The following is a 26,552-nucleotide window of genomic DNA, read 5'->3' on the forward strand; positions in this document are numbered from 1 at the left end:
GAGATCTCGCAAAACAAACTCGGGATCTCGCAAAACTTTTGCGAGATCTCGCAAAAGTTTTAGCCGCATTCTTCGGACGCCGGCTCGAAGCCGACCGGGAGGTCGAGGCACGATGTGCCGGGAAAGCGGTGTTCCTCCCGGCTGTAGTAGGTCTCCTCCTCGAAACAAGTGTTTATATTGTTGACCCACCATTGATCATGTGACTCCTCACATGTACTGTTTTTCTAGAATATCATTACATTTACATAAGTAGACTGTGATCTGACACGTCAAATGTAAAATAACATAACATCACTGTAAATGTAATAAAACACAATTTACTTGTTTGTTAAATATATTTTGTTGTACATATGCATATTTAGATTGTAAAAATACATCCAGAAATGTCTCCCATCATGCCTTGGGACATGTGCTGCTGTTTAGATGTTCTTGTTTTATTGTTTATGGTTACGTTACTTTTAACTGTTATCTTGAATGTTGTGTTTACGCCGTGGTGCAGCGTCGCTGACAGTTGTTGTTTTGTAGAGAGAGTGCTGTACCATGAGTGACTTCTGTTGTGCTGTTGTTGAACCTTGAGGCACATTGTAGCACCAGCAAGTGTTTTAATAAAGAGTTCCCCCTACCAGCTTGGGGTTAAATAACAAACTCAATCTCTCTCTGTGAGCTTCTTTGTTAAGATTCCTCTGCATGCCACAATGTAAAACATTGCACGGACATGCTGTGCTAATTATATATTTTGAAAAAGAAATATAGAGGTAGGAATTGCAATTAATATAAATAACATGACGCTAAGCATCGGCCAATGAATGTGAACTAACAACAAGGTCGCGGGTAACGCTGCGACCGTAGGAAAAAACCCTAATATGAAGGTATTTTACTGTGCATTTTATAGTAATGTTCTGTTCTTCTAGAATATCATTAAAGTTACGTAAATAGACTTTGACTTCACATTTTGAATGTAAATTAACGTTAAATCACTGTAATGTAATAAAACATAATTTTCATGGTTATAAAATGTATCTGTCTGTACATATGCATATTTAATACATTCACAAATGTATCATGATTTCACAAATATCTGTCCGTTATTTGAAAGATTGAACTGTTGAATTCAAATGTAATGCTATGGAAAAGTATATAACATGATTCCTATAAGCTTGTGTTACATCACACAAGTATTATTATCATTGCTATTTAGGGCGATCGTGGCTCAAGAGTTGGCAGTTCGCCTTGTGATCAGAAGGTTGCCGGTTCGAGCCCCGGCTCGGACACTCTCCGTCATTGTGGCCGTGGTCAAGACTCTTCACCTGCCGCCTACTAGTGATGGCCAAAGGGGCCGATGGTGCGATATGGCAGCCTCTCCTCTGTCAGTCTGTCCCAGGGCATGCAATCAATTATTATTTAAACCAACTGTTAACTGTATATTACTGTACATTTACGTATTATGATTCATATTTCCACATTCAGTGACCTTGTTTATAGGTAATTTCATTGTTTGATCACGTAAAAATGTTCCTAATTTAATGTCTAAAAGCACTTGGAAAAGGCAGAATCCCATGTCAAATTAGTGCAACAAACTCTATTTTCATTACTGAAAATAACTGTATTTTTATGGGACAGTTATTTTCTGTTATTTTACGGTCGCATTTTGGCGCCCCAGCTGCCGGAATATTACCGTTTTTTTCAGATGTTTTTTTTCCTATTTATAGATGATTTCATTGTTTAATCACATTAACGTGTTCCTGATTTAATGTTTAGCGGCACTTGAAAAAGGCGAGATCCCATGTCAAATTAGCGCAACTAATTGTATTTTCATTACTGGAAATAACCGTATTTTTATGGGGAGTTATTTTCTGTTATTTCACGGTCGTATTTTGGCGCCCCAGCTGCCGGAATATTACCGTTGTTTTAGGATGTTTTTTTTAACAGTGTGACTGAGTGTTTGTGGTTTACCTCTCAGACTGACTGAAGATGATGATGGAGGAAGAGGAGGACAGAGCAGAGTCTGCAGGGTCCAGCTGTCCGTCTGTGAGGAGTGACCGGTCTAAAGATCTAAATCCAGACTTCAGTGCTGAACCTGGACCAACGAGGTCAGAGAGCTGAACTCACTGAGTTAACAGAAATAATTCTGCACTGACATTATAATCAGTGTTGATTCTGGTTGATTGTCTGACTGTGTTTGTGAGCTGAGAGGAAATGAAAATGAGTTTGTAACAAAAATCAGTTTTGTCCAGTTTTCCTGTAAAAAGCTGAACTCTAATCTAAGAGGACTGTTACTGACAGGAAACAGCTGCATTATCTGCAGTCTGTGTCATCACAGCTGCTTCAATCATGTTTGTGTCTGCAGAGGTCAGAGGTCACAGTCAGCAGGGTCCAGCTGTCCCACTATGAGGAGTGACCGGTCCGAAGGTCAACCTCCATTGTTCAGTGGTGAACCTGGACCAACGAGGTCAGAGAGCTGTGATGACTCCTTTACATGTTTGTGTTTCCTGGATAAATATGACCTGAAACATCCTCAGATTGTTACAAAGATTCATTAAAAAGAAAACAATGAAAGAGAAAAGATCCAAATGTTAGACTTGGTCATTTGCTGTTTGAGGACAGTGATGCTCATATCTGTGGGGAAAGTGTGACCTGAGTGGGTTCATGTTTGTCTTTAAAGAACAGTGCTGCTCTGATTCTCTTTGTGTCTGATCTGTTAAACAGTCTGAGAGGTCACAAAGAGACCCAGCAGCTAAAGCCTGGATCATACTGGCTGCTGTTAATGAGACTCCATCAGGACAACACTGAACCACAGTGGTGTGGATGTAGTGGATAAATCCCACCATACTGATGCTCAGATTTAATCACAGGGAACAAAACCAGATGTTACCTTCAGATTGTGACCTTTGGAGTGGACGATGCAGATTTCAATAGAGAATAAATGTTGTTGTTTTTCACCTGTGAAGAAAGAATCTAATTTTCTGAACTTAAGAATTTATGATGCTGGAAAAAACATGGAGACTATAACACAACATTTCCACTGTATTCATAGAATGAATGTAAAACTGTCAGACATTCATTAAATATGCAAAATGTCTACAGAAGCATCAGAGGGTCAGATGTGAAGCACTCAGTGATTTTGATCAAATGACTCATCAGTTATTGATCTGTACTACACTGATCTACCACGTTAGTAAAGCTGGTGTTCTGGTGGTGGAGGGAGACCTCGGATCATGTTCTGGTTTTGGAGCAGTGATCTCCTGATGGTTCAGTTTGATGAGCTTCTTCAAAATCATCCCTGACATCACCACTGAAAGGACGTCCATGAAAACAGACTGAAAATTACTGATATGTTCACAATCTGAGAGTTTAAAACTTGACAGACTTGATTCAGATGAAGCTATTTGAGCAGAAACTCCTGGATCTTCATCCTGTGTTGATCTAATCCTTCATGGTTCCTCCACAGAGTGGACCAGCAGAGCTCAGAGGTTCCCAGTGGTCAGTCTGCCCAGCAGCATCAAACACAGCTGGACTCCATATTTATGGTCTGTACATGTACAACAACTACTGTTACATCTGTTGTGTTCACAGTCATCTCCATGCTGCTCTTTGTAGACCAGTGGATTGTCAGTGTGTCCAACATGGATCTGATGTTTGGCTCCATGATTTCAGTCTGATTGGCTCATTCATAAATATTCTGTTCCAGCTGCTGGAGGACAACATCATCACTTTTGTGAAGAACGAGCTGAAGAAGATCCAGAAGTTTCTGAGTCCAGATTACCCAGAATGCTTAGAGAGTCAGAGGAGCAGCAGCAGAGAGGCATTTGTGAAGGTCACAGTGGACTTCCTGAGGAGAATGAAGCAGGAGGAGCTGGCTGACCGTCTGCAGAGCAGTAAGAGGATTTCTCTAAAGATTTAAGCTGCTGGATAAAGGGAAAATTTATTAATCTTTCAAATATATGGGATATGGGAAACATACACATGGCTGACACTTTATTAGGTATACAGTGGTCACTGTCTCAGGTACAGTACACCTGTGACCTAATAAAGTGTATCTAAAGTTACAAAATGTTGTCTGTGTCCAAATATTTATGGACCTAACTGTAGGTCTACTTTTAATGAAACTCTCAACATGACTTATCAGTTATCATTAATGTTCCTGCAAACAGACTCCTTCGAGACCCCTACATAAATATCCATGTACTATCCAGCTAGACTAGTGTGTCTGTACCTGAAAATATTCCTGCATGTGTGATTGTTCATGTCTCATCTGCAGGAAACAAACAGGAAGTGAGTGAAGGACACAGGAAATGTTTCCAGCTCTTCCTCCTCTATCAGACATTCTCTCCATACCTGAGAGAGCCCATTGATGGACTGATAACATGAAGATTAAATGTCAGCTCCTTTCAAAATAAGAGCTTTTTTGAAAACTTAGACTGAGGTCTTATTTTGAAAGCCAGAGTTTGTTGAAGCTGTTTCCTGGAGCAGGACCCTGAACAATTAGGAAAAAACAGATTTAAAAACACTTCATGTCATCTGTGCTCATTAAACTCACATCATGCATTTCATCTTCTCACCAGCAGAGGGCCAGAAATCACCATCAATGAAGAGTTCAAGGAGATGTTAGTGACATCAGAGCTGTACGTATTGATCTGATCAATATGGAAGTTCGTGTTTCTGTGATTGGATCAGTTTTTAAAGCAGCTTTTTTTTTATAGAATGACAGAAACATGAGAGATGCTGAATGTCTTTAATATTTGATACACTAAGTACTATTGGATGTCCACTTATTCAGCCATGATGGAAACATCTCATTAAGAAAGAGAAATCAAACATTTGTATTCATTTTAATGAGCTCAGACTTGTTGAAAATGCAGAGCTGGTTGTGAACTGAGCTTCAGAGAAACACAACATACTGAGATTCACTGTGAAGCTTTGAGTGGAAAAAGACAGAAAAACAACATGTGGATCCTGGAATAATTTGAGCTTCCATCTTTAAAGGATTGAAGAGGAAGAAGTTTACAAGGAATCATTCAGAAGAGTTTCAAACATCAACTGATTGAATCCATGAATCTGAAAACGTGTTTGTGAGTGAAAGAGACAGACATGTACAGACTGAACTATCTGTTCAACAGTCAGAGTGTTTCTCTAACAGGAGACACTCTTTACACTCCACTCAGCACAGGGACACTGAAGAACGAGGAGACAAGTAACTGAACCTAAACCCAGGATAAAGAGTTTGAGTGAATGTGGTGTTGAAGGTGTGGAGGTGGATCAGAGTGTCAGAGGAGACTCTGTAGAAGGACAGAGTGCCAGCAGGACAGTCCACATACACTGCTGCTCTGTTAGAGACAGAGGAGGAGGAGGAGGAGGAGGAGATGGATGTTTTTCTGTTATTGTGCCAGACATGACACGGACCATCATCAGAGCATCTCAGACACCAGGACTGATCATTGTATCCAAACACACAGTCACTGCCTCCTTTCCTTCTGATGCTTCTGTAACTCACTGATATAGAAATGTGTCCTCTCCACTCGACCTCCCAGTAACAGCGACCAGTCAGACCATTTCTACACAGCAGCTGTTCATGAACATCAAATCTGTCTGGATGATCAGGATATGACTGAACCTCGTCCACATGTGTCACCTTCCTGTTGTTGTCAGACAGTTGGAGCTTTGTGTTCACTGTGTTTGTGTCGATTGTGAGTTGACAGGAATCTGATGGAGAGAACACACAATCCAGCTGCAGTTATTGATCCATCATCTGTTCATTGATTGACACTTTGATGATGACTCCTGACATGATGAAGATGGTTGAATGTGTGCTGCTTTGTTTTCATGAATCCCATTAAAAACACACTTACACTTCCTCAGACCTGGTGTCAACCATCGGACTCCAGCAGGCTCCACCCTGAAAGGAGGAGGGGGGTCAGAGCAGCACAGTAAGCATGCACACATGGACATTACATGGCTCTCATACACATGAACATTCACAGTGTTCATCAAAGTGAAAGCCCAGGGGAATGAATTGTCTGTGGTGTCTGTTTTTTTTGTTAACAACACTCTAGCTGTGTCCCAAAACGTCGGCTGCATCCTCCGGAGGCCGCATTTGAAGGCCGATTACGTTACAGCCAGGCGACGAAGGCTGTCCCAATTCGTCGACTCCTTCAGACGCGGCTGACAAATGCGTCCTTCATTTCCCCGAATTTGAAGGATGGGTCGGGTGTGTCCTTCGTGGCCCACCATATCCCAGAATTCATAGCGCGGCCCAGCCAAATTTCAGCTGCCAACAATGGCGGCCGCTACTAAATTTTAAAATTACTCTTATTAATCTTTCTGGGTCACAAAATAAACTTTTAACATATTTTAAGGCGAGAAAGTAGCTGTGTAAATTACAAATACCTGCTTGGTTTATCAAGACATCGTATATTTGCAAAAGTGTGCCGACGTTTTCGGAGACGTCTGTTACCCACCAGCTCGATTGTTTCCTGACTCATGTATGTGTTTTGTTTTGTTTGATTATTTTATTTTGTTGATTTGGAAACGAATTTGTGACCATACTTGTGGATCACAGTGACACATAGTGATTAGGCATATAATTTACAAATGCCTAGTTTTAGAGCTGTGAGCTATGAGCTGTAAGCAATGCAAAGTTTAAAAAAAAAAAAAAAAAAAAAAAAAAAATATATATATATATATATATATATATATATATATATATATATATATGTATAAAAAACCCTAACTTCAAAGTTTGAAATATGTAAGATGTGTGAGATGTGTGAATTCTTTGAAAAACTAGAAATTATCTAAAAATGCCTTAAGTGAAAATGTAATGTTGCATCTATAGAGAAGAAAGAAGAAGCATTCAGTTATTTTAAAAATAGGCATTACAGACAAATACAGTTTTAGCATTGCCTGACTATGATAAGCCTTTTTACTTACGTGTAGATGGAGGAGCAGGTTATATGAAAGCTGTGATAACACAGGCATTTGGAGAAAAATAACGCCTGTTAGCATCCCTGGTGAAACTTAGACTCGTGTAAATTAGACTCTGTTGCGTCAGGCCTGCCTGCATGTGCAAGCCTGTGTAGCCGCAGCAGAGGCAGTAAAAAAGTCAGCTGCACGTATGCAGCCATATGTGCATGTGAATTGTACGCAGGCCAAAATATAAATATATACACTGACAGCCAGTATGTTTTTTCAGCAGTGCACCACTTTGCAAAAATTTGGCATAACAGAGGTATGGTCACCTCTACGGGTAACCCAATGCAACACGGCAGCTTATTGAAAACCTTATTAGAAGTGATCACCCTGCCAAAACAATTGGCACTTTGCAAATGTGCAGCACATTAAAAAGACAACTCTATTGTCATAAAAGGAAATAACTTTGTAGATTAAACAGCAAAACAGGCTGCACAACAAACAACAACGCTTCTAACATCCGAACACTGTGCACAAATACCACTTGACGTACTAAAAACTGAACAAAAGCTGCAACAACCACTGAACAGAACAAGTGGCTGAAATGTGGAGCACAACTGAAAGATGACTTAATGGTCTGTGATGGAAAACCAATATTACCAGAGTCGTTACACAGGACAGCGGCTGTAGTGACACATGGAGTAACACATGTGTCAACAGGAGGGATGTATAGATAATCAATACACACTTTTACACTACAAATTTTGAAACTTCAGCAAAAAAAAAAATTTGTAAGAACATGCCTATTCTGTCAAAAACACAACTCACAAGGAAACTTAAGACCTAAGAGAGGCCAGTTCCCCACACCACCTCATCCATTCCACACCATCCACATGGATTTTATTGAATTGAATGAAGGATCAAAATATGCCTTAGTGATCATAGATGTGTTTTCAAACTGGCCAGAGATTTATCCAGTGAAAAAAGCAGATGCAATCTCAGTTGCAAAATGTCTATGTAATTATTTTATTCCAACATATGGTATCCCTTCTCTGATAAGATCAGACAATGGGACACATTTTGTCAATGATGTGATCAGTAAGGTCTCTGAAGCACTAGGATTCAGCATAAGGAATCACTGTGCTTATCATCTATGGAGTGCAGGGTTAGTAGAGAGAACTAACGGCACCATAAAATTTAAAAAATTTAAAAGGCAGTGTGTGTGAGAGGATTATGAAATTATTGTGTGAATGATGCTACATTTTAGATTAAAAGTTAGTAGAATTACAGAGGGTTTGTAGATTGTAAATACAAAATGAGTTTGATTAGCCTGTAGAAACACAAAAGAGAGTAACAGGAAGTGTGTGTGTGACAGGACCTTTGCATGCCCATAAAAGGAGAGTCACTGTCAAGTGAGCACCCAGAGAGAAAAACAGAAGAAACAGACTCTAGCCAGATGAAGCAAATGGAGGTTTTAAGAAAAGAAATGAAAATGATATTAATGGTATGGTTTAGTGTGTCAATACAGGTCACAAATAAATAAAGGTGGACTTTTCTCAAACCATAGATTAACATAATTGGGAGAAAACAGGCCAGAGTTTGGCTTAAAATTTTACAGCTTGACCTCCCACTTGTCCTGATCCTGAGAAGAAGCTCAAAGGACAGTCAATCTCCTGATGAAGACCAACAGAACATCGTGGACTTGAAGAATTAACAGCAGGCTGGTAAGAACAGTGTGACATAACTGTTTAAAGGCACTGAATGTGATATTTTGCCTGGCTGGGACTTAATCTAAAAGGAAAATACTGAAAAGAAACAGAGAAGAAACAGATTGTGTTTGTTGGAGATTCAAGACAACAAAGGACACTTTGAAAAGGGTACAGGGGCCAGTGGGAAGGTGAAGCCCAGAGGAGTATAATTGGGTTGAAATTGAAGCCTGAACGCATGATGGTGTTTAGAGATGTCCACCAGATCACAACAAAGAGGTAAACAAAAATAGAAAACACACATATACAAATTGTTACATGTGAAATTATTTTTGGAAAGAATCAGAAGTAAGATAGTTTGAATCAGACCTCAGTGAAAAGATGCATGAATTGATGCAAGTGAACCAATAGATAAATCTGTTAGAAAGACAACTTTAGTAGAATGAATGGCAAAACTAGTAGAAAATAGGGATATTGTTTTGAACTGCCATGTGACGCTTCTCCAGTCTTTTGCAGATTACAACCAGGCGATCAGGTCCATACCAAGTACTCCTAACGACACCAACAGCTTGCAAAATCGCTGAGAGGCCCTCTTGGATCCACCAGAGCCATTGCAAAAAGGTGGAAGTGAGTGACAGCACAACCTAAAGACACCACCACCCCGACTCTTTGGTGATCTACAGGTGAAGGGAGGGCTGATTGGGTATATCCCGCCTTCTACTTCTCGCCTGTAGTCTACTCACCAGAGCAAATCGGTGTGTCTGGTCATCATGAAGATTATTCTGCTTACCACTTTGGCCCTGCTGCTTACAGCATGGACCCTGATGCACTTAATGGATCAAGAAGTCAACTTGCATAGAAGAGCATGGACATATGACAACTCACACCTGACTGAAGTGACACAGGACCACATCCATCCCTGGATGAACAACGCCTGGTATAGATACATATATAATCGCACAGAAGGCAAAGATTGTTATATATGCTCACACATGCCTGCTACAACACAGTATGCTACATTATATGGCAGACCTATGAACATGACCCAAGTGAAATGCGCAGCAAGCTTTGCCAGTCTAGGTTATCAATATTCAGGAATTGTCCTAAACCACAGCGACCCCCTGACTATTGGACTATCGTTTTGGGCTGTTTTTAAATGCATCGACCAGCATCAACAAAGAGCAAAATCAGGAAATTGATGCCATAAGAATAACTGTTATGCAACACCGAGTTGCCCTGGACATGATCGTGGCAGAAAAGGGCGGACTGTGTGTTTTGTTTAATACAACTTGTTGCACTTATATTCCAGATAATGTGCATTCTGACAACATGACAAATGCTCTACAAATACTTAGAAACATTCAACAGGCCAGACGAGGAAGAAGGAGAAGACGATGAGTATGAAACTAATATGATGAATGATTATGTTTGAATGATACACATTTTATGATGACAAGACTGAAAGCACTCACAATGTAGGGTCTGTCTGAAACACATTGATGTATCTTTTAAATTCGCTACCAACAGGAGGGAATGTTGAGAGATTTTGAGTTTTGTGTTATGTTTATTTGTAGCTTCATTTAAAGGAAGAAGAGCTTGTGAATTGAACAATTGCAGGAAAAGGGAGTAAGACACTGTGTGCAGAAAATATGTGCTGTGTCAGCTAAACAGTTACCTCCTGTTTCAACAGATAAGCTCCGGTTACAACAGATAAGTTAACGGTCTCTCCTTTTAAGGAGATGTTATTTGAAGTTCTACACATGCCACACCTATTTCTGTGAAAGCTTGTTTGAGTATAAATAAAGGCTGTACTGAGAGCCCCGCGCGATTCCCTCTGTGACCGGGCATCGTCCATGTACATGTAAAATCTCTGAGTCTGTGTTTCTTTGCCTCCTAATAGTTTTCTCTTCACACTCGGATAACATAAAAATGTAATTGTTTGCCTTTTTTCGGTGTTGTATTTGTTCCGGAGTAAATTGGTTTGGCTGAGATCAAAGTTATTAGATTAAATAAAACTTTATTAATCCATCAGGTGGGTTCCTCCAGGATTTTCATACAGCTGAATAAACGTCAAACAGAAAACTGATTAAACAGAAGTGTGAGACGGTCGAGAATTTACTCCAGTGTCCTGTTATATTTTAGACAGCAAGGAGCAGACGGCTGAGTTTATTAAACTCCACCGACACAGTGGTGACGCAGATCTGAAGGCTAAACCGTCCCATTTCACAGTATCACAGTGTTTTCAATACAAAACCATATCATTCTTTCACATGAGAATGTGTTCTAAACTGTCAAATAAGAGAACAAGTACTGAACTGAACGGCAGCTGCTTCAAAAATGTTTTTGAATTTTTTAAACTTGGCCCTGCCCTACTGTACCTCTAGAATAAAGTTCCTTTGTATCCATCCTAGAGTGTTACTCTCTGAACTTCCTGTTAAATTTGAGGAGCAGTTGATTTTCAAAGTTAGTAGAGTCAGTGTTGCCAACTTAGCGACTTTGTCGCTATATTTAGCGAGATTTCAGACCCCTTAAAAAAAGACGTGAAAGCGCATATCGCTTTTACTCTCAAAAAGCAGCGGGTGCTGTAACGCAGTCAGTTCTTCTTTTACTCTTATGCTGTTTTGTGGATCACAAGGTTTAAAACTACTTATAAACACACACACAAAGTAACTCCACCAGAGTGCCTATTTCGGGTCACTTTTGCCGGTCCAAGCCCGGGTAAAGGAGCAGGGTTGGAATTGTGACATTAAAAAAAACAATAATTGCTAAAAGAAATTTAATTTGTAGTTCTAAATAAACTCTAAATGCATTTAGGACGTTTTTTACTCACTTTATGTCTCTTCCACGATGTTATTTCTCTTTCCAACAACATAGGTTACAATTAGATTAGCATGACCAATTATGCAAATTAGGCAATGACGTCATTTAGCGACTTCTAGCGACTTTTAGGACAACCAATAGCGATTTTCCTTACTGAGGAGTTGGCAACACTGAGTAGAGTTCATCCTTGCTCACTTTGCAGTGAACAGTAGTCCAGCACAGCTAAAGAGACGCTCGAAGGCAGCTGAGGCAGGCAGGCCAGTGTTAAGTTTGAGAGAAAGTTTTTTGACGTCCCTAATAAGACATCAATGCATTACATAGCTACCGCTGGTAAATTATACCAATATACCTCGCATTTTTTTTTTATTGGACAGTAACAGGCTAGTTAACGGGAGGTTGCAAGTGCTAATTAACAAGTAACAGAAGTCAGCTGTCTTTGACTAATCTAAGGTAAGTGAGCGCTCTGTTATTCTTTTGCCTGCAGTGTGAACATGTGTGGGTTAAGTAAGAAAGTAGCCGCTTCTGTCTTTAATTTAATTATTTTTTTAAATAAATTATTATTATTAACAAACAGGAAAAACGTAGGTAAACACATTTTCTTTTAGCAATTTACCAACCCAGTAAAAGAAATGTAAGTTGCGTGGACAACAACGTGCCCGATTACAGCAAGTTGCTAGTACCAACCAACGTTATCTGTGTTCTTCACAGAGGTCTTAACTTAATGTGATTAATTTGAACACAGCCTTTTTGCTACCATAACGGTACGAGTTGTATTTAACTTACCTCTACATGCTTGCGCAGGTTTGATGTGGAATTTTTAAAAGCTGCTAACTCGGTCTCTCTGGCCAAACACAGCTTACACTGCATAATGAAGCTGTTGCCTTTCTTGCACTTGAAGCCGAAATGGTCCCTTAAATACGGCCAGGGGTTCACATCCGTTTCTTCGAGTTCAGGGTCAGCAGAATTCGATGGGGCTTCTTTTTTCGCTGGATCCGTAACACCGATGTCAGACTCCATCTTTAACGTGACCTTAGTGCCACCTTAGTGTTCTACTACCCATCATTCCCTGCAGTATTTCCAAAGCGCAATGTTTTTTTTAAATTTTAATTTACTCAGTAATGGGTGTGATTGAAAACGTAGCGAACTACAATACTTTTTAAAAAATATACTTAAGTAAAAGTAAAATTACAGACTTGAAAAATGACTTTAAAAAGTACAAATACACAAAAAAACTACTCAATTACAGTAACGCAAGTAAATGTAATTCGTTACTTTCCACCTCTGATCAGCAGCTAATGCTAACACTACTTTCCCTTCAGTTAAGCCTATTTAGCATTAATTAACTTCATATAGCATTAAGAAGTTAATGCTAAATAGGCTAGGATTAGTGGCTAATGCTAATGTGAGGTGAATAAGCATTAGTAGCTAATGCTAATACCATATTCTCTTGATTTATAACAATGTGAGCAGCTAATGCTAAGTAGGTTGCCATTATTAGCTAATGCTAATTCATCCGCTAAGGCTAACAATGTCTTTTCTTACTTTTTAACAATATGAGTAGCTAATCCTAACACAATTTTTCGTTCAATTTTAACAATGTGAGCGGCTAATAACGAGTAGGTTGCCGTCATTAACTAATGCTAATTTGATGTGTATTAGCATTATATTAGTTAAGAATTAGTAGTATTAGCTATTACTAATTTGAGGTGAATTAGCATTATCCGCTTATGCTAACAGTGTTTTCTTAATACTTTTTAACAATATGAGTAGCTAATGCTAACACTATTTTTCATTCAATTTGAACTTTTCCCCTGCGATATGAAGAGTTAATGCTAAGTAGGATGCCATTAGTGGCTAATTCTAATTTTAGGTGAATAAGCATTAGCAGCTAATGCTCATACCATTTTCCTTTGCTTTGTAAGAATGACAGTAGCTAATGATACAAAGTCTACCGTTATTTACTAATGCTAATTTGATGTGAATTAGCATTATCCAATAATGCTAACTCTTTTTCCCTGCATTATAATGATGTGAGGAGTTAATGCTAAGTAGGCTGCCATTAGCGGCTAATTCTAATTAGGGGTGAATAATTATTAGCAGCCTATGCTAATACCGTTTTCTCTTTCCTTATAGCAATGTGAGGAGCTAATGCTAATTTGATGTGAATTAGCATTATATTAGTGAGCAGTTAATGCTAAGTAGGCTGCTGTTATTAACTAATGCTACTTTGACGTGAATTAGCATCATGCGCTAATTCTAACATTGTTTACCCTTACTTTTTAACAATGTGAGTAGCTAAAGCTAACAGAACACTATTTTCCCTTACATTATAAAAATGTGAGCAGCTAATGCTAAGTAGGCCGCCATTATTAACTAATGCTAATTTGACATGAATTAGCATTATACGCTTAAAATGAAATTTCCCCTTGTGGGACTAATAAAGGTATTTTATCTTAATGTTAACACTGTTTTTCCTTACTTTTTAACAACGTGAGTGGCTAATGCTAAGTAGGCTGTTGTTAATAGGTAATGCTAATCTAATGTGAGTTAGCATTATCCAATAATGCTAACACTATTTTCTCTTACTTTTTAACGATGATAGTAGCTAATACTAATACTCTCTTCCCTTGGGTTACAACAATGTGAGGAGTTAATGCTAAGTATGCTGACCATGATATATTCTGACAAACTCTACATTCAGAGCTGAATCAACAATAAATGTGTTCTCAAGTACATATTTTTCTGTTATTGTTGTCAAACAACAGAATGAGAATGAAATATTGATTTTAACACGGCCAATTAGCGGCATTAGCTTATCAGGGTTTCCAGTGTTTAAGCTTCCATTTCCAAATGTTAGCTGCTCCTGTCTGCCTCTTTGTCACACACACAGACTGAAATGATTCACAGCCTTGTTTCATCCTTCTGTCAGTGTCACTGACTGTCACTGTGACTGTGGACATACAGCATGGGAAACATACACATGGCCGACACTTTATTAGGTATACAGTGGTCACTGTGTCAGGTACAGTACACCTGTGACCTAATAAAGTGTATCTAAAGTTACAAAATGTTGTCTGTGTCCAAATATTTATGGACCTAACTGTAGGTCTACTTTTAATGAAACTCTCAACATGACTTATCAGTTATCATTAATGTTCCTGCAAACAGACTCCTTGGAGATCCCCTACATAAATATCCATGTACTATCCAGCTAGACTAGTGTGTCTGTCCCTGAAAATATTCCTGCATGTGTGATTGTTCATGTCACATCTGCAGGAAACAAACAGGAAGTGAGTGAAGGACACAGGAAATGTTTCCAGCTCTTCCTCCTCTATCAGACATTCTCTCCATACCTGAGAGTGTCCAGTCTCCAGCCTGGATCCTTCAGTCCAGCCGACAGCAGCTTAATTCCTGAGTCACCTTGATGATTGTAGCTCAGGTCCAGCTCTCTCAGATGGGAGGGGTTGGAGCTCAGAGCTGAGGCCAGAGAAGTACAGCCTTCCTCTGTGATCAGACAGCCTGACAGCCTGCAGACACACAAAACAACAATCTATCTGTCAACAATCATTTTCTCTTTGTCACAATAACATCTATCCATTTGCATCCATTCAATGTAACTTTATTTATAAGTGACAATTCAAACAGTCATCTGAAGCTGTTTAACAGTGTAAGGTAACAGCCTCCAATATTAGAGAGAAAGCCCCAAACATCAGACAATCCACTGTGAGCAGCACTTGGTGATGGTGGGAAGGAAGAACTCCCTTTGACACAAAGATCCTCCCAGTGAAAACAGGCTCCAGGAGGAGCATCTACCATGACTGGTTGCAGGGTGAGGGGAAAGCGAAGAGATGAGCTCAGATAGACAAGAACAAAACACAAACTAAGGAGAGAGGAGACAAAAGTTAAGGACATGCAGCAGTGACATATAAAAGCATCAGGAGTGAAAAGAGGGGAGCGGAGAAGAAAGCAGAGCATCATGGGAAGTCCAGCAACAGCCTGAGCCTATAGCAGCATAACTAAGGGATGGTTCAGGGTCACCTGATCCAGCTCTAACCATAAGCTTTATCAAAAAGGAAAGTTTGAAGCTGATCTTTAAAGTAGAGAGTGTGTCTGTCTCCTAAACTCAAACTGGGAGCTGCTTCCACACCAAGTCCAACATAGCCAGGCTGAGTCGTTAGATTAGTCCAAAGTAAAGTCAGAAAGTCATTATTTGTGTCACATTTCAGTGGAAATGTAGAAAAACTGTCCAAAAGTTATTTCTAAATCTGATATTAAACAGTTGAAATGGTGAAAACAACTGTAAAGAAAACAGAAAGAGTCAATAAAAGCCTCTTTAGAAGGTCACCAGTTTAAAACTCAGACATTTAAACTGGTGATTCTCCTTCTCTGCTCCATTTCCTCTCTAGACTTCCTGTTCCTAGGAGGGATTTGATTGGCTGAACGTCCTTTTAGCCTTTCTTTAGTTCTTTGGGTGCTAATCAAAGAGGAAAACACACGAGTCATGTGACGTGACATAAGGAGCGCTCTGATTAGTTTGGATTCACAAACTATGGTGCTGTTTGCAAGCTTTGCTTTGCAGAGGCAAGAAAATCTCTTAGATAGCGATGAAACGCTCCACAGTGATGTTTCCACACTTTGGAGCTTCTGAAGTGCAGATGTTTGGAAATGCTGCTCCAACGCGTGGTTCAAACACTAAGATCACGTGACCTCAGCTGCCACAGGTGGCATACCTGCTGCTTCCAGGCATTGCCAGGCTCAGGAATTCCCATTTTTGATTGGCTGGTGTTTTGGACTGGGCCTTGTAATGACTGAATGATGCTTTTATAGCACTGCTTCAGTTTATTCCACACACATTCAGTCCTATCAGCAGAGAGAGAGCCACACACTGTCTGTAAGATCATTAGAAGATCTCAGTAAAAACACCACCTCTGCTTCAAGGACTAAATCAAACAGGCACCAGTTTTCAGCTCTGTCTGCGCTCTACTTTTTTCTACTGTAAACAGAAAATAGGATGTACTGCATTCCGGGATATCATCCTCACTGTCAGCCGTTACTCACTTCACACTGTGTATAGAAATAAAGAAAATATTGATCCTATAAAAAGGAAAGGTAGAAAAACACATTGATTGATTCCAGGCCCTATTTTCCCTTTTGATTTCCACTGACGCTTCTATTGTGAGTCTGTCCAATCCAACAGGACTTGTGCAGGTTCACTATGAGCCAAACTCCAGACTGACAGTGAAACATCAGGCCAGTGTTAGAAGATAAAGTTCAGGAAACTTTCTTCATGCTTCAGAAGATGTTCAGCAGAGGACGACTTAAAGATGTGCGTGAAATGGACGCTTCTAATTGGTCAGCATGAGCCTGTGAAATGGGACAAACTTTGTATAAAGAAAGAAAACACATTTAGCCTTTTCATGGAAATCTATTTTTTTAACAGTGATTCCAAATCAAAGCTAACGCCATGCCAGCTTCTAGCTTTGATTGACAGTGTGTAGAACTGATGACACAAACTCCCAGAAAACCTCAAAATCAACATAATGCATCCAAAGTTTCACGGCTGGGAGCAAAACATGAGGCCAAGAAACAGCTGTAAACCTGTGTGCCTATTACAGTAAACACAGTAGTCTGTTCTGTTTGACTAAACCTTTTTGTGTGTCTGTAGTTGTGTTGTGAACTGTGCTGGGCTCGTCTGTGTCCCCGTTTCACAGAACAGCATCTTCAAGACCAGTGTTGGGTAAGTTACTTTAAATTAGTAACTTAGTTACATTACTAGTTACTTCTATCAAAAGTAACTCAGTTACTTCAAGTTACTCGTTACTTTCAGAGTAACTAGTTACTAGGGAAAGTAACTTTGGTTTTACTCAGAATTCTCTTGTTAATGTGTTGCTTCCGTAACTGGATACCCAGCAAGTTTGCCAGTCTTCTAGCTTGCTTACTTGCCACAAGTGCACTGTGCCACCTACCAACAGAAAGGAAAAAAATAATGTGCACATTTCCACGAGAGAAATCCCACGCCAGGACCGTCGTTGTTCACCGCCATGATTCTAGCCTGCTTTTTACATCCAACACAAAAACTGCAGTCGTGGTGCTCAGAACTCGGAAATTCTGCCTTCTGAATCCGATTATTAAGTGATGACGTGACGAATCCTACTTCCGGGCCTAAAGTAGTCTGCATTTAATATGGCTTTTGTGTTGTTAACATGTTTAATGCTATGTATTTTCTTCTATTTAATCTCAAAAAGCTCCTAAAAAAAGTCAGTGATCACCTTTGACCTCCCTCGGCTTTTATTACCACTAATCATTTATTTAAGCTCAGTTTTTAAAACCTTAGGATGTAACTACAGCCCAGCCCATGCAGCAGTATATGAATGACTAACCTCGTATTGTGGATGGATTATCTCAGTTGTTCTCCTGGCTGAAGTTTGGTCCTTTTACAGCATCCTGCCATGCGATTACATTTGTTCCTGACCACCGAGAACACTCACGTTAACTTTTATCGAGAGGAAAAAAGTTAGCTTGTTTGTATTATGCTAACATAGCTGTGTCGCTAGCAGTCACGTAGCACATCATTAAATACCAGCTAGCCAAACTTCAGTAACCCTACAAATGTCACTGCTGTTTAGTTTTCTGTCTTCATTTATGTTGGAAGTGATAACAGAGCTGTATGTTTTAATTTGTTTCCAAAACCCCGCAGTCAGGACATGCTATATTGTATTTAGATAGAAGCTAGCGAGCTAACTTCCTGCTAACTTCTAACTCCGTTAAATGTCATAAATTCCATTTTCATGGATGCCTGGATGTTAAACTCAGTTGTTACACCTGGTAGAGCAGAACGCTGATCATTTTATTAAAGATGAAAGACTTTAGACAGTTTTTCAACTCTCAGTAATGCCACAGTGATCGTTTGATATATGGACCTGCAGCAGAGTTTAGGCCCAGACACGGCTAGTGACGTCAGACTGAATGATCGGATAGGAAGAGGTAGGTAACACCAGGCTGCAGATGAGTTGCATACAGGGCTGGACTGGGACAAAAAAAAATCGTCCCGGGGAATTTGACTAGAGACCGGCCCACCATTATAGGAAAAATCATAAAGACTTTGAATGAAAACAAACACTGTTGTGACAGTGATGTACACTGTTCTGATGGTATATATGTATCAATCTATCAACCGTTTGTTGTAAGATTAAGATAATTATTTTTTTAAAAGTGAGACATTTTAAATGAGAATAAGAAAGAAAAGTATTTCTTTGTGCCCCCCTCTCCCTGTTAATGCCCTACATGGACCCCTGACAAAACTTTGCTAGACCCGCCCCTGCACAGTTACCAGCTGTCAGCTACTTAGAAAAGGATCCTGGTGTTATTTGTCTCTCAGAAACAGTTCATAACTTCCCTTCAACTCATTCATGTCACCTAAAAGGTAAACCTGTTTCTCCATCACCTGTTCAGCTCTGATGATTCAGTAAGGACATCTCCTGGTTTCATCTTCATGTTTCCCTCTCACCACATATCCAAACCGACATCATGACCAGCAGCTTTACAGCTGTGGCTCCAGCAAACATCAGCTGAGACTAGAAATTAATATTAAATAAATTCTAACATCAGCTGATCAAGCTTAAACGTGCTGCTGTTGTTTAGTGCGACATCCACTGGTTTCCTCTTTCTGGCACACAGTGGGCGATAAACAAATGAGAGAAAAGCCGATCAGCTGATCACTGATCAGTTTTATGATTGAAGTAGAAACAATACGAAACGCGTGATATTTTCTCTGAATTCGAGACGATTCTGTTTTTTACGGGACGGTTGGCAACTCTAATAATTAACCGTATGAACAAAATAAAGTTCAACATCAGTAATATAGCACCCACCCAGCTGTATAGAAACTCCGTCATGCTAGCTAGCACGCAGTACGAAAAAGTCAGCATAACGAAAATAAACTCCACCTAAACTTGGTTCATATCTGACCCAGAGAGACTGCAGGTCATAAGTTTTTACCTGAAGTTCAGTTCACCTGACACTCTCGGACCAGCGGCCACTTTGGGTCTCTCCTCTTGCCTCCCTTTTCCTTCATCCACCTGCTGGCTTCCACCACTTGCTAATGTTATTGAATCTGTGGAAGCTCCGCGATAGCCACCACACGAAGTAACGAATAACGAGCCTATTTAAATCCCAGTAACGAGTAACGCGTTCCCGGTTTTGGCATAATAACTAGTTACCGTGCTCGTTACCACAATAATAACGTAGTTACTGTAACGCGTTACTTAATAACGCGTTAGTCCCAACACTGTTCAAGACAGCACAAATGTGTTTCAGGAGGCAGACTGAACCTTTGATGAGTTTGGTGTCTTAAACTGAGGAATAAAAGGACACGAGGAACAAACTGAAGAGAATCTAAAAGAGGCCAGCAGCACATGAGGAGGAGAAACTGACACTGACATAAAGACTGAGGAAAGGACAGAGCCATTTACACACCTGAGGTCATCACAGGAGGGTCATGTGACACAGCTGAAACTCATCTAGACAACGTCTGACACCAGAGACCATACTTACCAAAATAAAACAGGTTATAATGAACAACCTTGAGTGGAACAGCGGAAAACTGAGCAGAAGGAGGGAGGGCGTTTCTTCAAAACACGTGTCCATCACAATTATGGACAGTCATGCATAATAATGTAGCGACTTCCACAGTCGCTAGAGGCCGGGGATGGAGCCTGCCTATTTGCCTGACACGCTGTCAACTGTACACAATAATACAAGAGGTGGAATTGCTTGCTTGTTTATTAAAGTGCTTTGAAAGTTTACAGAGTAATGTGATCGACTCTTAAAACATCACAGGCTCTAATGCAACAAGGGGAAACTCGTTGTGCAGCGGTCAACAAAAACTACGGCTACCCAGCCCTCCTCTCTGTCAAAATCAAACCAGTGAATGACAGACTGACAACGCCCTCTTAATGTCATCACTAGCACTCACGTGACTCCTGTTACACATCACCATAGCAACCAAACAAATGAAAACCCAGTGATCATCAAAATTCAATACATTTAGTTATGGCTGCTACACACCAGCTCCTAATTATTAGGATCCCTTCTAATAATTACCCATAATTAACCAAGTAGGAGACATAAAACATGCAGAAAAACGTCAATCATTTCCTGTATTTCTTTTTTTGTTGTTGCCTGTCCCGTTTGGCTCTTTTGCCATCAGAATTATTGTCTAAAGGCGAAGAAAGATGCCCAACGGATTTACTTTACCAAATGGACCATTCCAGCCTTGTCGTAATGGTCTATTTGATTCACCTTTTATTGTTTATTTTATTTATTTTTTTATTTTAACTTGCTAGATACGGGACAGACTTGAATGAGGAAAAGAAAAGGGAGAAAGGAAGAGGGGGAAAAACAGCGGAGAAGAGGGACGGGGATAAAGGGCAAAAAAACAAAAACCAACTAAATAAGCAGACAAAAAAAAAATACATCTATCAATCACCTGGATCACCTGTTGAGAAAGAAAAAAGAAAACAAGCATAAGAAAACGAGAGCAATACAATAAACAACATCACGATGATATATGGGAATACAACGGTAAATACTAAATATTAAACATTATTGTGCAGCACGTAAGATCGACAGCGCACAGTGTGCTTTGAGGTAGGAGCCAAAAAGGGTGTAGTTTGTGTGTGTGAGCACCCGTGTGTACACCTGTGAGCATGGATGCATTTGTTTTTAAAAGGTTCCTTCATGTAATGATCTGCTAGAGGGTGTGGGGGGGCCACAGCCCCGTCCTCCAGGGCATGAAGCAGGTATGGAGGAGATCAAAACTCCAGACATCCAGAGGCCCCCAGAACACAAGAGACCAAGGAAGACCAACAGAGGGGCAGCCGCGCCACTATCCTAGAAAGAGCTGAGGAGAGTCCCAGATGAGGGGTCACTCAGCAGCCGCGGAGCAGAAGCCAGGGGGGGGTTGCAGTGACGTGTCGTGAGCTCCGCCGGCAGCCAGCTGCGCCAGAGTGACCGAGAGGCCGAGGGCACCCCACCCCCACTGTAAGATTCTTAATCACAGATGTCCTCTTGAAATTCCTCAGCTTCTCTTCCAGAAATGATTTCTGTTGCTCTTTGCTGACCTTCGACTGTGGTAAACACAATTTTCTCCTTTTCTTCACAAAGGAAAGAAGCAAGTCCTTGAATTTCAACAGCCATGCCACTGACTTCTTAAGACGTGTCCAGGTGGAAAAATGGTTAAACAAACGAGCAACAGAATTTTCTCCAGCTTGCTCAACACTCACTGTGGGAACAGTTTTTACCTCAGGATCATCAGATGAAAGCAGACTGACGTCATCTTGGTGGACAGGCCATTCACTCCTAGATTGTAGAAGATACTGAGGCCCAGACAACCATTTTGTATTCTTCATAAAAACATTGACTTTCACTCCTCTTGAGGCCATATCTGCTGGATTACTGGCTGTGTCCACATATCTCCATTGCGAGGAAGATGAAACTCTTAAGATTTGTGAAACTCTGTTGGCCACAAAAACCTTGAATCTTGAAGTCTCACTCCTGATGTATTTAAGAACAGAAGCACTGCTGTCCAAAACACAGAATCCTGAAGCTCCATCTGCAGCTCTTTCCTTCAGAGTACATCTATTCGACTGGCCATGGTTGCTGCAATGAGCTCCATTCTCGGGATGGTAAAGGATTTAAGAGGAGCAACATGAGCCTTTCCCATAACAAACGCACAGTGTCGTTCTGAACAGATGTTTTCAATCAGCAGATAGGTCACTGTTCCATACCCATCCTCACTGGCATCACAGAAATATGTATGTCTGATCTTATTGTAAAGCACTTTGTGATTTTTATCTGTGAAATGTGCTATATAAATAAATTTTACTTTTACTTACTTTTTACTAGAAATGGTGCAACTGAGCTCTCGTGATTTCTCCAAATCCATCAGGTTTCAGACATCGACTCACTTCGAACTTGCTCAATAGCTGGAGCTGCTGGAGCCATGTTAACCATCTTTTGGAAAACAGATCTGGTACATTATCATCCCAGTCGATTCGTTCCTTGTATAGATCTTTTGGGATTTTCTTAGCAGTTAAGACCACAGGACTTAGCATTCCAAGAGGATCATAGATAGAACTGACACTTGAAAGGATTCCTCTTTTGGTGAGGGGTCTGTCCTTGAGCACAATCTTGAACTTAAAGGAGTCTGATTTTATGCACCACTCCACACCCAAAACTCGCTTGGTTATTGAGGAATCCAATTCCATGTTCAACTCTTTCATGCCTGTTGCTCTGTGACTTTCAGGAATGGCTTCCAGCACCCCAGGCTTGTTGGTGATCCACTTTTTAAGTGGAAATCCTCCTTTGGCACACAAAGAAACCAACTCTTGGTACATTAACACTGCTTCCTCATCAGTTCCAACGGGCAGAAGACAATCGTTGACATAAAAACAGTGCAACAATGCCTTCACAGCTTCCTCACTGTAGAGATATCCAAAGTCATCTGCACACTTTCTAAGTGCAAAGTTGGCGCAACTTGGTGATGAAGTTGCCCCGAAGAGATGTACATTCATCCTGTATTCAGATGTTGGTTGTTCCAGATCACCTTTAGGCCACCAAAGAAATCTCAATAGATCTTTATCTTTAGCTGGAACCATGACTTGGTGGAACATGGATTCAGTATCTCCCATGATCACAACTGGCTCCTTCCTGAATCTTGTGATCACTCCTATTAATGAGCTTGTAAGATCAGGTCCTTGTAAAAGTTGGGAGTTTAAAGATGTTCCATGATAAGTCACTCCACAGTTAAACACAACTCTGAGTTTCTTCTTGGTAGGATGGTAAACTTGCCATTTTCAGCATAACCTTTAGCCAGGAGCTCATTCATGAAGACTTTATACTCGGTATGAAACACTGCGTCTCTCTCAAATCTCTTTTTTAGAAAGCGCAGACGTTGTTGAACAACTTTCTTATTGTTTGGCATACTGATACTGGCATTCCGGAAAGGTAATGCAATCTGGATATGACCACCCACATATTTGGCAGAGTTAGTCACTACTTCCAGAAATCTCTGATCCTCTCTTGACAATCCAACCTGCTCATCAACTTTGCTCTCAGGAAAGTCATTGATGGTCCAGCCAAGCCTTGTCCTCACGGCATACAGTCCTCCATCAACACTACACACCACTTCCAGAGGTTCCAAGGCTTTAGGAATGTTTGGTCCAATCAGAAATTCGATTCCTGCATTTATTTGAGGCAAGTTTATGTGTTTTAAATGTGACCATTCTTTTATATCTCCTGGCATTGTAATATTTCTTTTATTTACAGGCATGGACTCCTGTGTGTACACTTTTGGCAGCTCCAGAAGTGTGTCCATGAATTTATATTGCAATTTTTTAATAATGTTCACTATATTGGAAGGCATGTCCAAATCACTCAGATGCTGCACCTCCTCCATTGCATTACAGCATCCCCTGAGGAACAAACTGTAGTTCTGAAGAGCTTTTACTTCCTCTGTTTTAATTGAGGGCCATGAAAGTGCCTTGTCCAGATATGCAACTGCGACCTTCTGTTCATCACCATAGTGCTCCTTTAACAATGATTTTGCTTTCCGATAACTGCGATCTGAGTTCATTTGTTGACAGCTTCTCACCAATTCCTTCCAAAAAATATAAACGATCACTGTTATTTTTTGTATTGCACTCAACTGCACTCTCAAATGCTTTAATAAATGAATAATATTGAAGTGGATCTCCATCAAAATGAACAAAAACATCATTTTGTGGTTCCAGTTCCACCATACCATTTGTATGACAGTTATTTTGTCCATTTGCATCAGATGAGTTTGAAGAAATAACTGAATATTCTTGAGGATGATTATTTTGAGAAGATTCAGTCAACACTGCTTGTTGCATGACACATTCCTGGGTTTTTCCTTCTTCTCCTGTTTTGAGTTTCAGCATTATTCAATGAATTTTGTTTTGCAGAAATGTGAGGTATAAATTCCAATGCATCAACATTAAGGGTTTGTTTAGATCTTTCATTGGAAATGTAGGAATTCATTCCATCTGAAACTTTTGAAGATCCTTTCTTACTTTTTATGCTTTGAGCTTTAAGGACATTTATTGTTGCCATTTTTTCAGCAATTTCAGTGTCCAACTGTAGCCTTTCCTTTCTTTTATGAAGACGTTTCTCCTCTTCTTCCAGAACTTGTTTTTCATCCAATCATTTGTGCTTTATCATTAAAGCTGCCAACTCTGCTTTAGCTTTCATACGAACAGATGAAGTTGAAGATCTTGATGAAGAAGTTTTGTGGCTTTCAACATTTGAAACACTGTCACTTGGCTTGATATCATCCTCCACTTCTGTCTCAGTATTTGATGCAACATTGTTTTCCAATAAATTGATTTGGTACCTCAGGTGCTACCAGCATGCAGGCTCGGTCTCTCTAACTCAACAGTTACACTCGTCACCCAGACTAACACCACTCCACAAGTTCACCACTAGGAGGTGCTAAAAGACCACATACAGTGAGATCATCACTAAATGTCTGCTGTGTCTGACAATGATTTGGGTTTTTACTAACTGGCTACGTGAGCACGATTAGCTGTAGTTCTATCTTTGTAAAAGAGACTCAGCATTAGAACCAAACAGAAACATTTCTACTTTTTTGCAGCACCAGCTGAATGCATGGAGCCTAAACTCCAGTGACAATGAGACACATACAGTGTGACTGTTGTGACTTTACAGCTGGGCCTCATTCACTGACATTAGTCAGATATGACTGAATTTTTATCACACTTAAAGCTTTCTGTAAATAAAGAATCAGTGAAAACGAGGCACTTCAGTTGATTTTAAACACAAACTCTGAACATAACCTGCTCCAGACCAGGTTATAGGTTCAGCATCAGTAACCATGGTGATGTAGCCAGGTAAACACAGAGCTAGACAGAGACAGACAAACATTTATGCTCACAATCACACATCTCCAGTTAACCCAGCATGCATGTTTTTGGACTCTGGGAGGAAGGAGAGTACCTGAAGACAACCCACACAGGCATACTATAAGTATAATGAATTAGCTGATAAAGTAATAAATTATTTGATATTTCAATGAAAATACTTTTTAACAATTGTTTAGAAGTCAACAATAATAGTCAAATAAAAAGAAGCATCAAATCAATAAACACTCAATAAAACCTTGTACAACTAAAACTCATGTAGACAATGTCAGGGGAGGAAGTAAAACTAAACCTTTGACACCAGAGATGATTTCTACCAAAATAAACAGAAAGTTAATAACAATCATGAGGTGAACACCTGTGTGAACTTAGTAAAGGGATGTAGAGGAACACTGAGGGAGGTAAATAAACTCAAAAATACAGACAGTAACTAAAACTAATGGGAGCTGAAGGCTCAGAATACTAAGAAATAACTGAAAATAAAACCTAACAGGAAAACTAAACTAAGACACCCTAAAGCAACCAAACAGAGCAGCTAAAAATAAACAATAAGTCTAAAGTACAAAAACACCAAACCTGGGCCTGTGACATATTCAGTCTATTCAAGTGTCCAGCATGGACATATGAAGAATGTGACACTGCAGTGAAATAGAGCCCTGCTGATGCAGACGCTCTCCTGGTCTCACACTGACCACCTGCTGAAGCTAACATGCTAACATGGCTAACACTAGCATCACTGCATGTAGCCCCACTCTTCTCACAGCAACATACAACTCTCATGGCTAGACTTTTCACTGATTGGCTCATGTTAGCTTGTGAAAATATAAAGTCCCAGCAGTACTAGCTGTTTTATATACTGTTTTTCATAAGCAGTGTTGGGGAGTAATGGAATACATGTTCCTGCGACTGGCAGGAATCCCACTCACTTCTGAAAATAAATATCTCTTTTCTCAGAAGGACACCCCTATGGGGCAATCCTGATCTCTCTTATCATATTGCTGACCCAATATTGCGGGGATGGAAGGACAGAAATATTCGAACTGTTGCTGACTTATATAATAATGATACATTTATTGACTTTCAACAACTAAAGGAAAAATTCAAACTCCCAGGACAAAGTTTCTTCAAATTCCTACAAATAAGAGATTGGGTCAAAGAG

The 26,552-nt window shown here is 40.0% G+C and overlaps 2 protein-coding genes across 4 annotated transcripts in view; one reads left to right on the forward strand and one right to left on the reverse strand.

The window, feature by feature from the left end:
• Positions 1–1,637: 1,637 nt before the first annotated feature.
• On the forward strand, positions 1,638–4,368 carry LOC146389341 (uncharacterized). 3 transcript variants are annotated; one of them, XM_084927186.1, is made up of 5 exons: positions 1,638–2,090; positions 2,348–2,449; positions 3,449–3,527; positions 3,689–3,875; positions 4,259–4,368. In XM_084927186.1, the coding sequence occupies exons 1-5, from the start codon at positions 1,972–1,974 to the stop codon at positions 4,366–4,368; spliced, it is 597 nt and encodes a 198-aa protein (XP_084783312.1). In that variant the 5' UTR covers positions 1,638–1,971. The 3 variants fall into 3 exon arrangements, with proteins under 3 accessions (XP_084783312.1, XP_084783314.1, XP_084783313.1); XM_084927188.1 differs by lacking the exon at positions 2,348–2,449 and having other exon boundaries at positions 1,640–2,090; XM_084927187.1 differs by lacking the exon at positions 4,259–4,368 and having other exon boundaries at positions 1,640–2,090; positions 3,689–3,901.
• A 483-nt stretch (positions 4,369–4,851) lies between these two features.
• The window catches only part of LOC146389342 (NLR family CARD domain-containing protein 3-like), a 55,483-nt gene continuing 33,782 nt past the window's right edge, over positions 4,852–26,552 (reverse strand). The window contains exons 8-10 of the mRNA XM_084927171.1: positions 14,786–14,959; positions 5,847–5,893; positions 4,852–5,700 (exon numbers count right to left, since the gene is read on the reverse strand). Of these exons, the coding sequence (XP_084783297.1) occupies positions 5,159–5,700; positions 5,847–5,893; positions 14,786–14,959 (763 nt within the window). The 3' untranslated portion in view covers positions 4,852–5,158. The remainder of the gene's footprint in view (positions 5,701–5,846; positions 5,894–14,785; positions 14,960–26,552) is intronic.

This window comes from Perissodus microlepis, chromosome 4 (genome assembly GCF_051167445.1).
Source record: "Perissodus microlepis isolate ML-2025 ecotype Zambia chromosome 4, ASM5116744v1, whole genome shotgun sequence".
Lineage (NCBI taxonomy): Eukaryota > Metazoa > Chordata > Actinopteri > Cichliformes > Cichlidae > Perissodus > Perissodus microlepis.

Coding starts and splice junctions, on each gene's coding strand:
- LOC146389341 (XM_084927186.1), top strand. CDS start 1,972: ATGATGATGGAGGAAGAGGAGGACAGAGCAGAGTCTGCAGGGTCCAGC. Junction 3,528..3,688: donor AGCTGGACTCCATATTTATG/GTCTGTACATGT, acceptor ATTCTGTTCCAG/CTGCTGGAGGACAACATCAT. Junction 3,876..4,258: donor GGCTGACCGTCTGCAGAGCA/GTAAGAGGATTT, acceptor TCTCATCTGCAG/GAAACAAACAGGAAGTGAGT.